At 41.4% G+C, this 13,212-nt stretch overlaps 1 protein-coding gene across 9 annotated transcripts in view; it reads left to right on the forward strand.

Moving 5' to 3' along the window:
- LOC108275206 (neogenin) overlaps positions 1–13,212 on the forward strand; it is a 136,729-nt gene that overhangs the window by 93,149 nt on the left and 30,368 nt on the right. For all 9 annotated transcript variants that reach the window (XM_017485845.3, XM_017485850.3, XM_017485852.3 and 6 more), the window contains exons 5-7: positions 2,617–2,753; positions 7,007–7,161; positions 7,511–7,631. In XM_017485845.3, coding sequence (XP_017341334.1) covers positions 2,617–2,753; positions 7,007–7,161; positions 7,511–7,631 — 413 coding nt within the window. The remainder of the gene's footprint in view (positions 1–2,616; positions 2,754–7,006; positions 7,162–7,510; positions 7,632–13,212) is intronic.

Below are 13,212 nucleotides of genomic sequence, written 5' to 3' on the forward strand. Positions count from 1 at the left end.
ATATATATATAGAGAGAGAGAGAGCGAGAGAGAGTGAGAAAGAGAGAGAGAGACACACACAGTACTGTGCACAAGTTTTAGGCACCTTACATATATTTTTTTTAGTACAAACTTTGTTATAGGTTTTTTATTTTATGACGTCTACATTTTCGAGTCAGTACAGGAACATTTTAGATTCCCAAACATTAGTTTTCTAGCACAAAATGAAATGTTTGCAGAAAAATGTTTGTATGTCAGTAAAGAAAGCAGTATATTACATAAGAGGCCACTTTTCAGAAAATAAAAAAAAAACACAATGAAGGCTGCTGGGTTTCGCTGCAAAAATAAGAAGCGAGTGCGACTGTCAAAGTCTCCAGAAGATCCGTGTCTGGTTCTGCAAGATGCTCAATAACACTTACAGCTCATTTCCTTATAAAACTGCACTAATTGTACCGGAGACTACTATTTTTATTTTTCATTTTTTTGTCACACCGAATATTTACTTTGTTTCATTTATTACTGTTTACTGCTCTTTACAGTATTTTTAAAGTGTAGACACATTTGATTTAATTATTTTTACGGCATCTTTGCTCTACAGCATTTCTTTGCATGTTCCTAAAACTTTTGCATGCACATATATATATATATATAAACAGTGCATATACTCTAAACTATGTCTAACTCTTTAAAATATAGTACACTATAGTAACTTGCCTGTCGAATCAAGAAACCATTTTTAATTATATACATGATATATAGTAAATATATAAATATATAAAGCTTTTTCAGTATGGTTCCTGGCTACTCTATAGCTCTGAGCTGATCCTTGAACGATTTGCTTGTCGTTTTGTTACAGCCTTCGACTTTGGGTGCCACTCTTATTCTTTTACAAAGTCTCTGAGAACCAGCATCATCCGCACTACACTGTGAACCGGTTCACTTCTTATCTGACAGATATAATATCCCCTGATACATAAGGGGTTCATGAGGGATCAGGTCTTGGTCCAGTATTTTTTTAATTCATATGCTTCCTTTAATATCTTGCATGTTGAACCCAGGTTCCCAGCAAGCACACTAGTGACTGCACCTGACAAGCTAATGGCATTTTACTACAAATTCCATCCAGTTCCCATCCAGGCCGTATTACTGATTGTATCTGCTGGAAATTAAGACCTGTGTGGACATCATGTTCAGCAGCAATATGACTTATGAGTTCTTACTGGTTCCGGTCCAGTTATAAGTCCTTTACATATGACTCTTCTTTTGGGATCAGTTCAGAGTCAATTAAATTTCAGATTGTTTAAAGTATTACTGATTCGCTTCTTATAAAACACTTCATATCAGCATCTTATAGACCTTCACTTCACATTCTTCATTGGCTGCTCATGACACCATATATTCCCTTCAAATTGATTTGCCTCGTTCAATCTTTAGTATTTCTTTTTCCCCTTTTTTAACTCTCTGATCATCATATTTACTTTCTGACTAGTGTGTTCCTCTAATTAAACTACACAGCTTTAGTGGCCATGCCTTCTTTAGAGAGCTACTCAGCCTCGGGAACTGTGTTCCACTCAACACGCCTGCTTTCCCAACTGTCCTCACCTCAAACTAACTAATACTTAATAGTTTAATTTGCAAAGTTGGTTTAGTTTATCTATCTATGACAGGAGCGTACCAATTCAGCCATTAGATCACAAGAGGTTGGGTACTGATGTCCAACAAGAAGGCCTGGGCCGAAGTTGGTGTTCCAGTTCATCCCAAAGGTGTTCAGTGGGATTGAGGTCAGGGTTCCGAGCAGGCCACACCAACCTTGGGAAACCACGTCTTTATGGACCTCACTTTGTGTTCAGGGGCATTGTCATAGATCATGGGTGTCCAAACTTGTCCAGAAAGGGCCGGTGTTGGTGCATGTTTTCATTCCAACCAAGCAGGAGCCACACCTGATTCCACCTGTTTAATCAGGCTTTCAATAGACTCAAGTGTGGCTTCTGCTTGGTTGGAATGAAAACCTGCACCCACACCGGCCCTTTCCGGATAAGATTGGACACCCATGATCTATGACAATGCCCCTGAACACAAAGTGAGGTCCATAAAGACGTGGTTTCCCAAGGTTGGTGTGGCCTGCTCGGAACCCTGACCTCAATCCCACTGAACACCTTTGGGATGAACTGGAACACCAACTTCGGCCCAGGCCTTCATGTTGGACATCAGTACCCAACCTCTTGTGATCTAATGGCTGAATTGGTACAAACACAACAACCACAGTCGAAAATCTTAGGAAAGCCCTCACAGAAGAGTGTAGGTTATTATAACAGCAAAGTGGTGACCACCTCTATACTATTGCCCATGGTTTTGGAATGGGTTTTCAATGGTTAGACGTCTACATACTTTTGACCATATAGTACAGTATATGTTTTGATAAAAAAAAGTACTTATATTTGCAAAGGAATTGCTGAAATGTCCAGAATGGCCTGAAATATCCAGTGTATCCCTTCCTTGTGGCCAGTGTTTCCAGGGCAGGATCTGTCTCTACCATGAACCTGACCAGGATAAAGTGGTTACTGAAGATGAATGGATGTTCATGCACCTTTGCCTCATGAAATTTTATCCCCCAACCCCTTTTTTTTTATTTTACAGTGATGAAAGGTTTGCTGTGATTGGTGGAGGCAGCCTGCAGATTGTGAATGTGACTGAGGACGATGGTGGTACTTACAGCTGCCAGGCAGACAACGGCAATGAGACCATAGAGACCCAAGCAGAGCTTAACGTGCAAGGTGGGTAGCTAAACCAGCACCTGTCTGAATGTTAGTGTGGTGTAGAATGCTCCGTTACTGGTACTCCGATGGGATGTTGTTTTTGTCTCTGATCTCAAACATTTAAAAAAAAAAAGTCTCAAACATAGTATCAGTATGCTTAGTCTTCATTTTTGGCGGTATATAGTGCTACATAATGCACATGTTAGCTTATGAACTCTGTCCTGGTTTCACACATTTTTTTTCTTAAATGGAATAAAAGCACATGTTTTTGGATAAAGGTCCCGATCCCGAAATGAGTAAACTACTTGATATTAATTAATCTGGGGCTTCACAGAACTTTTGTGGCCACATAATGGCAATGAAAAGTGCACGTGTGCTCATGCTCTTATCCTACCAGGCTCGTTCTTTATAATTTACAGAGTTGATGCTAAATTAAGTGCATAAGTGAGATACATCAGTTAACTCGGATCGACTTGGGTTGCAGTGGAGAAGAGTGAGGTTTTCAAATAAAATACATTTTTTTCTTTCACTGCATCGCATTCCCTCGTTGTCATTGAGCAATAGTGGCTGATTGTCAAGAACAACATACTAGGTAAGGGCTGGACACACAGACACTCAATATCGGTATCCATATTGATGCGTCTCTACCCAACCGACATCGATCAGCCGTAACATTAAAACCACTGACAGGTGAAGTGAATAATATTGATTGTCTCGTTACAATGGTAATTGATGTGTTGGAAGCAGGAAAAATGAGCAAACGTAAGGATCCGAACGCTATCCTGTCTGGTCTGATCCCACAGAAGAGCTACTATAGCACCAGTTGCTAAAAACGTTCATGCTGGCTATGATAGAAAGGTGTCAGAACACACAGTGCATCACAGCTTGCTGTGTATGGGGCTGTGTAGCTGCAGACCGTTGTCCAGTTGCTGAAAGCACCAACAATGGACACATGAGCGTCAGAACTGGACCATGGAGCAATGGAAGAAGGAGGCCTGGTCTGATCAATCACATTTTCTTTTACATCATGTGGATGACCGGGTGTGTATGTGCGTCATTTATCTGGGGAAGAGATGGCATCAGGATGCACTATGGGAAGAAGGCAAGCCGGTTGTGGAAGTGTGATGCTCTGGGCAATGTTCTGCTGTGGAAGTTACTTTGACATGTACCACCTTCCTAAACATTGTTCTACATCAAGTACACCCCTTCATGGCAACCGTATTCCCTAATAGCAGCGGCCTCTTACTTTTCCTGCCACACTGCGGAAATGTTCAGGAACGGTTTGAGGAACATGATAAAGAGTTCAGAGTGTTGACTCGGCCTCCAAATTACACAGACCTCAGTCTGACCAAGCATCTGTGAGACGTGCTGGACAATCAAGTCCGATCCATTGAGGCTCCACCTCGCAACTTACAGGACTTAAAGGATCTGCTGCTAACATCTCGGTGCCAGATACCACAGCACACCTTCAGAGGTCTTGTGGAGTCCATGCCTCGACGGGTCAGAGCTGTTTTGGTGGCACAAAGGGGAGCTACATAATATTAGGCAGGTGGTTTTAATGTTATGGCTGATAATCTGTGTATTTTTTTTAATCTGTTATTCAATCAGCAATATTTATGATAAAAGAGACAAAAAAATTATATCCTCACAGAGGTTCCAGATTCCAAATGTTTGTGTGTGTGTGTGTGTGTGTGTGTGTGTGTGTGTGTGTGTGTGTGTGTGTGTGTGTGTGTGTGTGTGTGTGTACAGCTGTGAATAAGAGTGTAATGGATACAAGAATCACTTTTGTGCTTCCTGTTTATTAAAAAGGGCCTTTAAGCATTTTTATTTACATTTCAATCCCAGTATTAAAGATTATCCCAGATAAAAAAAAAAAAAATTAATATGTTGAGAACTTTTCTATTTGCATTTTGTTCATATTTGAGTGGACGAGAGGATTTAAAAGCATGCGTCACGTTTCAGACACATTCTGCCGATATTAATAGAAGCACATGTTCTGTTCTCAGGAAACGTAAACCAGTCAGATTATATGCTATGGAGAGTAAAGTGCGGGAGGAGGTATAAAGTAGGAGAGATAGTGTGTTTTGGTCCCTTTGAATTGGACTGGCTCTCGCTTTGATCCACATCTCTCATGTTTCTGAGTGTTCACCTGCTTATACAATAAAAGTTTAATTGCAGGAATCAGAATTATAAAAGTTTACTGATGACGATTTATGACTCATTCTTTTCTTTATATTTCCCTCTTAATGCAATCGAGACGGCGACAGGTTTTATGTGCGTGAAGCAGAAATGAAAAAAACGTGGACTAGTAATTGACTTTGTCCTCATGGTGTGTGTGCGTGTGTGTGTGTGTGTGTGTGTGCGCGCGCTGGCCGTTGGAGCTCATCTGTCACCTCCCTGACTGTAGGCGTGTGTGTGTGTGTGTGTTGGCCGTTGGAGCTCATCTGTCACCTCCATGACTGTAGGTGTGGATGTTTTTTCACCTTTACTGCGACCTCTATTGCTGACACCTTCAAAAATAGGATGTAGGTCTCCCGGGACTTGCGTCTGGTGATATTTTCCGGCGCTTTTATATTTCCGAGGGATTATTTATTTTTTTTACTCATTCCATTCTGACGACTGACAGTACAGGTGGATCTGTTTGTCTCTGAGCGCCCAGGAGACACAGCAGATGTGATCTGAGTGCTGAGTGAAAGGCTTTTGTTTCCTGCCTCAATCACAAAAAGCCCTGCCCAAGGTAGATGTTTGGGGTGATGGGCAGACACACCTGGGGGGAACGTGTGTATCTATTTTTGAATAATCACATGATTATATTCATTAATTGGCAGAAATATACACCACATAACACAGTCACTGTTCTCTCTGGATTCTGTCTGGATTGTGCTCATAGGATGTTAAACTAAATTTCATTTCGATGTGTTTTCTTGTAAATTAATTCAATTCAATTTGATTTGTATAGCGCTTTTAACAGTGGACATTGTCTCAAAGCAGCTTTACAGAATCATAAAACACAGAATACAGATTTTAAATGTGTGAATGTATCCCTATTGAGCGAGTGACGGTGTCAAGGAAAAACTCCCTAACATGATATGAGGAAGAAGGGAACCCACCCTCATCTGCGTAACAACGGATAGTGTGAAAGTAAAGGAAAGATCATTATAGTTTTTTAAATAGTCTGTTTTGTTGAACTAGTCCACTAAATTAAATCAACTAAATACAGCCCTGCCCTAACATCTAAGCGTAACACAGACGCCATAACCGTGATAATGTTTTGGTTATTATACAAATAATTAAGGAGCTCTTAATTATTTAGAGACTTGGAGTCAGCATCCAGATCTCTGATTCTTCCATTACCAACAGTGTATTGTGTCGCGTTGTGTAGTTTATATGAGCGTTATATTATTTGCTTTCCACAGTATTTCCGGACATTATGTTCCACAAGCTGCTCATACACTTGAGTACTACATGTATTATTCATTGGAAAGCGTTCAGTATTTTTTAGCTCTACTTAATGTAAGCAAGTAAATGTTTTTATTTATATGTTTTAATTTGATTTTATTTTATTTTATTCTGCAGCATTTTAGGTTTCTGACAACTTCTCTGTGCACTAATCCTAGGACGACTTATTAGCATAAGTCAGAGGAGGTCATTTCCAAACCACCATTCATATGAATGGGTTTTTCCGTTTAAATTGACTCATTTGCCAGATCAGAGGGCGAATTAAATACCCTTAGTTCATGTTAATATGGGATTTCAGAATCCGCCGCTAGACATGGACGATGGCGCGTGTTCAGCCAAGGCTTAACACCGAGCAGTGTTTTCCGAGGAGCAGCTTGGCACTGCCACTTCTCCGCAGTGAAACACACTTAAACATTGAAGTGACTCTCTATACCTCACCTCCCTGCAGCTCCACTACGAACAAATATTACATTCTGTCATTTCTCATTGTGATGCACTTCTGTACACTGGCAGTCCTTTCAAGGTATCCGAGTGCACATATTCATATATTTCACAAACTATGAGGCAAAGGCCGGCGCAAGAGGATCCATTTCAGACCCGTCGTTTTTAAAATCAACACTCAATATAGTGACGAGAGCAACTCTTGTTGCTTTGCTTTTTTTTTTGTACTTTCTAGCTAAGTAAACCGTAGAAATAGTTTCAATTGTTCATGATCTCTTTCCTTTTATTGCACTGAAATGCCTCGCTATCACCTGTATCTATTTGTATTGATTTATATTCATTTTCCCCCTGCATTTCCCTCCATCTTCCAGTTCCCCCTCGGTTCCTAAAGAAACCCTCGAACATGTACGCTCATGAGGCCATGGATATTATCTTTGAGTGCGATGTCATGGGCTCCCCAGCTCCGACGGTGAAGTGGGTGAAGAACGGAGACGCTGTCATCCCCAGTGACTACTTTAAAATAGTGGTATGTGAAAATGTCTTCTGATAAGTCCATTGCTAGAGTCCATTTTTGCGTTCTAGATTGATGAGTTTCAGTGTTTGCATTAGGATTGATTTGGATTTCTCTTTTTGTGCAGAAAAGCTGAACTGGGTTCTGTCACGTAATGTTTTCAATTTTCCCTTAGCCCATGCTGCTGTCTTAAAATTCACTTGATTAGTTTGTGTCTGAGAGTGTCCTTGTCATAACATCTGCGCTTTTTTTTTTTTGCGTAATTATCAGCTGCATGACCTTGACTATGACATTCAAATTCCTCTCAGAAAGGCAGCTTCCTGTTTTTCTGTTTTTCAGACATGTTTTTCTGTGTCTTTCCTAGAATCAGCATGATTTGCAGGTGCTGGGATTGGTGAAGTCTGATGAAGGTTTTTATCAGTGTGTGGCTGAGAACGAGGTTGGCAATACCCAGGCTAGCGCCCAGCTCATTATCCTGGACCTGGGTAAGGACTGCACTCACACTCGGCTGATTAGGGCATTTGCTGTTGGCTAAAAAGTAGAGCTGCATGATTCTGGATTAAATAGGAATCACGCTTTTATTAGCTTAGAATTGAGTTTGGAATTATTCTCGCTCATAATTCTTTGCGATATGTACACTGTATGGTCAAAAGTGTGTGGACACATGACCATCACAACCATATATGGTTGCAATCAAAATGATTCAACCCCCATTGCAAATCGGGTTTATTGTCGAAGTTTACAGACTTTCAGCTGTCTGTGATGAACAAATCAAACAAAAGCAATTGAAATATTTCAACACAACGAATGCTTCAAGTGGTTTCCCCAAATTCAACTGAAAATGCAACTTATAATGATTTCTCCAGTTTCAAAATTATTCAACCCCTTCATGGAAAGCATCTTTAGTACTTAGTAGAGCGCCATTTTTACCGTTATGACCTGCTGCAAACGAGATGCGGCGCTTCTGGCAGCGTTCCTGAGGAATCTTACCCCATTCCTCATGAGCAGTGGCCTCCAGTTCAGTAATATTCTCGGGTTTGCGTGCTGCAACCGCCTTCTTCAAATCCCACCAGAGATCTTCCATGGGGTTCAAGTCAGGTGACTGTGATGGCCCTGTAGAATCTTCCAGGATTTCTTCTGCAACCAAGCCTTGGTGGGATTTGAGGTATGCTTGGGATCATTGTCCTGTTGGAAGGTCCAATGACGCCCAAGCTTCAGCTTCCTCACAGACAGCATGACGTTTTCTCCTAGGATTTCCTGATACTCCAATGAATCCATCTTATCTTCCACACGCTGCAGGTTTCCGGTGCCAGAGGATGCAAAGCAGCCCCAGAGCATCACCGAGCCACCACCATGCTTGACTGTGGACAGAGTGTTATTTCTTCATTCTTCTTCCTCCAGACATACCGCTGATCCATCGTGCAGAAAAGTTCGGTTTCATCGCACCACAGAACAGAATCCCAAAACTTCTGTGGCTTATTTATATGATTTTGAGGCGATTTCTCTTGTGCTTTTGGGTCAGTAGCGGTGTACGTCTTAGAGTTGTGGCATGGGAACCTTCTGTGTTTAGTACACACCTTACTGTGCTCATTGAAACCTCAGTGGCAACCCACCATGTCTTGCTGCAGGTCTTTTGCAGTCACTCGAGGGTTTTTCACAACCTGCCTTCTCAGAAATCTGCTTGCAGCCGTTGACAGCTTCCTTTTTCCAGATATTTAATATATTTCCTACCCCTAGCCAGTTCAGGTATTTCATGTGTTCCAGCTCACGCACATCTGGTGCAAATAATGAAGCCCTTGATTAGATGCATCAGGTGTGCTTGAGACAACACCTGTCCTGTTTTGCATATTTGTGCTGTTGTGAGGGATTCTAATCATGGGGTTGAATTAATTTTGAAACTGGAGAAATCATTATAAGTTGCATTTTCAGTTGAATTTGCGGAAACCACTTGAAGCATTCACTGTCTTGAACTATTTCAATTGCTTTTGTTTGATTTCTTCATTGCAAACAGATGAAATTCTGTAAATTGTGTAAAAATAAACCTGATTTGCAATGGGGGTTGAATAATTTTGACTGCAACTGTATACTTGTTGAGCATCATCTTCCCAAACCATGGGCATTAATATGGAGTCGAACTACTTTGCTCTTCTGGAATGGCTTTCCAGGCTGTTTTTGGAGCGTGGCGGTGTGGATTTGCTCATTTAGCAACAAGCACATTAGTGAGGTCTGGTACTGATGTCAGGCAAGGAGGCCTGGGGACCAGTCGGTGTTAAAGTTCATCCCAAAGGCGTTGAGGTCAGGGCTCTGTCCAGACCACTCAAGCGCTTTCACACCAACCTTCGTAAACCAGGTCTTCACAGAGCTCGCTTTGTGCACAGGGGCACTGTCATGCTGGAACATGTTTGGGCCTCTTAATTCCAGTTAAGGGAAATCTCAATGCTACAGTATACAAAGACATCCTAGACCAGGAGTGTCCAATTTCCTGCACCCACACCAACCCTTTGCGGATAATATTGGACACCCCTGCCCTAGACAAATGTGTGCTTCCAACTTTGTTGCAACAGTTTGGGGAAAGCTGGTCAGGTGTCAACAACTGTTTGGCCATATCGCGTATATCTTTTACATTTTTTACTTTATCTCTTACTGAATTTCCACCATACTAGCATGTTTGTATATCCGAAGCAAAAATAATTGCTATTACTTTGAAACCTGAGTCATGTTAAGGTGCCATGAGTTCAGTTTTCCCTCCCACCATTTCAAGCTAACTGAGAAATATTAATGGCTGGTTAGATAATTAGCCATGGCAATGTTTGTTGTCCTCTGTCATTCATGAATGCACCACTGGTGAGACAGTGAGTACATTCATATTCGTTTCTGTCCACATGGGTTTGCTCAGGGTTCTCTGGTTTCCTCCTACCTCTGTAAAAACATGCACGTCGGTGGATTGGCAGCTCTAAATTGTCTCTAGGTACGAATGAGTGTGTATGTGTGTGCCCATAACGTCATGCGATGGACTGGGGTCTCATCCAGAGTATATTCCCAGATCGCACCACAACCCTCACCAGGATAAAGCAGTTACTTTTGCCATTACAGAAAGTAAGGTTCTGCTGTTTTCTTTGGTAGACTGATGGCAAACTTGGTCACATGGTACAACTTGTATGGTCACTGGGTACAGTGAATGAGAGGGGAGTAAATGTTCTATCTAATGGTTGCCTGAGTGCAAATGCTGCACTAAACTACTGTAAGCGCAAAATAAATGTGACTTTACAAACAGGTCTTTGAGGTGAGTGAATCGTGGACGGAAATTGCAGAATTCCTGCTAGTTTCTAGGCGTGTGTGTGTTTTTATGCGTGTATATGGTTTAGTGGAGGGGGTTTGATAATAGTCCTGGAGTCTTATGGCTGTTTGCAGTTTCCTGTGCTCATGGTGGAAAGATATAACACAGGCAAATTTGCATGCAGGTACACGCTTCCTTTTTCATGCATTGAAGATCACACGAGAGACGGTCATCGCCGCACACACATACCCACACACACATACCCACTCGCCTGCTGCACTTTCTGCTTGCTCTCATTCTCTGACACTCATTCTTTGTCACTCAACACAGGCACACAGTCTGTCGCGCAATATCTTTTGCAGTCACAGCACAAGCACATTTTCTCACACTCATACAGCACATGGGAGGTGTGAGTGCCACTGCATTGATTGTTGTGTGTGTGAAGTCTGCTTCATGCTGCTCGTGTGTTTCTAGCTGTTACACTGGGAGTCTACAGGCAGAGATATAGTAGCGCTACTACTCAATCTCCAATTAAAATTCCCTCATTAATTAGCACTATGTGTTGTGTCTCATTTACACTACCAAGCAATATATTATCACCTCTTACACTCACGTCTGTGTGCACTGAGTGTAAATCTGCATCTCAGTGCTCTACAATGTGTCACTGCCTAATAGGATCGTTTTGTTGTTTATAGTGTTTGCTTCGATGTTTTAGTATCAGTGATCCATCTAATCACTGGTCCAGTCAGGGAGAACGTAGAGAGTGTGCACACACACACACATCCTAATATATGTGTTGTTCAGAGTCCAGTTCTGAAAGTCATTGTAGTGTTTGTATTCTTTGGGCGTACATCTCTGACATATGGTAAGCAGACTGCTGGGTTATTAATGGCCTTATTTGGAGAGGTGTCTTTTATCACCTGGAACATTCTCACCAGACTGAACAAGAAAGACCCTTTACTAGCTGCATGAATTTTTACACAAAAAGATTGACGGTGGAACCTGAGTGTTGAGAGTCGTCTCTTCTCCTTCTAAGTGTAGTAGCTTTTCAGGGCTAAGTGTTTCAGGGAAGATGGTCCTAAAAGGTTTCTCCAGTGTACAACTAAGACCCATAGCAACCAATACCAAGACCACAGCCCATACCAACCAATACTAAGACAAGACCAATACCCATACCGACCAAGACCAAGACCCATACCAACCAATACTAAGACATGACCAAGATCCATTACGATCAAGACCAATACCCATACAAAACAACACTAAGACAAGACCAAGACCCATTATGACCAAGACCAAGACGCCTACCAACCAATACTAAGACAAGACCAAGACCCATTATGACCAGGACAATGACCCATACCAACCATTACTAAGACAAGACCAAGACCCATACCAACCAATACTAAGACAAGACCAAGACCCATTATGACCAAGACCAAGGCCCATACCAACCAATACTAAGACAAGTCCAAGACCCATACCAACCAAGACATGACCAAGACCCATACCAATCAATACTAACAACCCAGCCCATAAGAACCAGTACCAAGACCCATACCAACCAATTCCATAACCACAGCACATACCAAGCAGTACTAAGTCACATACCAACCAGTATCAAGACAAGACCAAAATCCATGCCAATAAGAACCTCTCTACAATTTCAGAGTGTAGTAGCTTTTCAGAGCAGAGCAGTATTTCAGCAAAATGTGTTGTGTCCTAAAGGTTTACTCCTGTGTATCTCAGATAACTTGTAAATAAATATTAATAAGGATGTAAATGAGACACTTAAATGATTCTAACAGTCTTAAAAAACTGCCCAAAGCTGGCTGTGATTCTCTGCTTTGTCCTTTTCCTCAGCATACACATGATTTTATTCACTTACATTTGGACTTTTATTTCTTCAAACCAAATAAAATGAATAGAAGGATCATTACACCAATGAGTTCTCAATCACTGATGATGATGTGTTAAGAATGTGTCAGCAACAAGGGCTGTAAAATAATAGTATACATGGAGTTCATATGTAGGGTGTGTTTCACTCTGTGTAATCACTTGACACGACTGTCCTCAGTCCATCCTCGCTTCTTCATACCATTCTGTGTATTTTCCTTAAGATCATTGATGGTGCCCTTGCTAACTACAAATAATCTGATGTAGATGCCAGAAATGAACCCTTATAATGATGTCTTTATCTTCAAAAGAAAGAAGTGCTTAGCCCTGGTAGTCCATTTATACCAGCCACCCCTGATGCTGAGACTACTCGGGTCATCTTCATGATAACAGTAAAAGCCCGCCCTTGTCAAATCTCTTCTTGTTTTACAGAGGTAGTAATTCTGCAGGCTGCTATTTCATCAATGAGCAATCAGACAGAGAATTGCTGCTGATGAGCTGGCCTGCACTGTGCAGGATTTTGCGAAAGAGGTAAAGTGGGAGGGAGACTCAGTGAGAGAGTTTGCTTAAAGTAATGACTGGTTGGCTACATTTGATAAGCTCTGCTTTGGATTTTTCAGTGTGGACAAAATGCAAAGTAGCACCAGCTTTAGAGTGACATGTTCATGTTATAATGGCTGTTTTATTCTCCAGCATTTTGAAACCCCACCTATGCATGAACCCTAGTGTTGAGTGAGTGCTACATTTCACTCCACCCTGATGATGGTGAACTGCTATTAATAGAGCTATATTTCCTTCATAAGTCTGCATTCAATAACTAATTGGCAAATTTAGCCATAAATGTGTTTCCCAGAGGGGTGCAGATTTTCTGCCCACACCTCCCTTTCCTGTGA

The sequence above is a fragment of the Ictalurus punctatus genome, chromosome 14 (genome assembly GCF_001660625.3).
Source record: "Ictalurus punctatus breed USDA103 chromosome 14, Coco_2.0, whole genome shotgun sequence".
Lineage (NCBI taxonomy): Eukaryota > Metazoa > Chordata > Actinopteri > Siluriformes > Ictaluridae > Ictalurus > Ictalurus punctatus.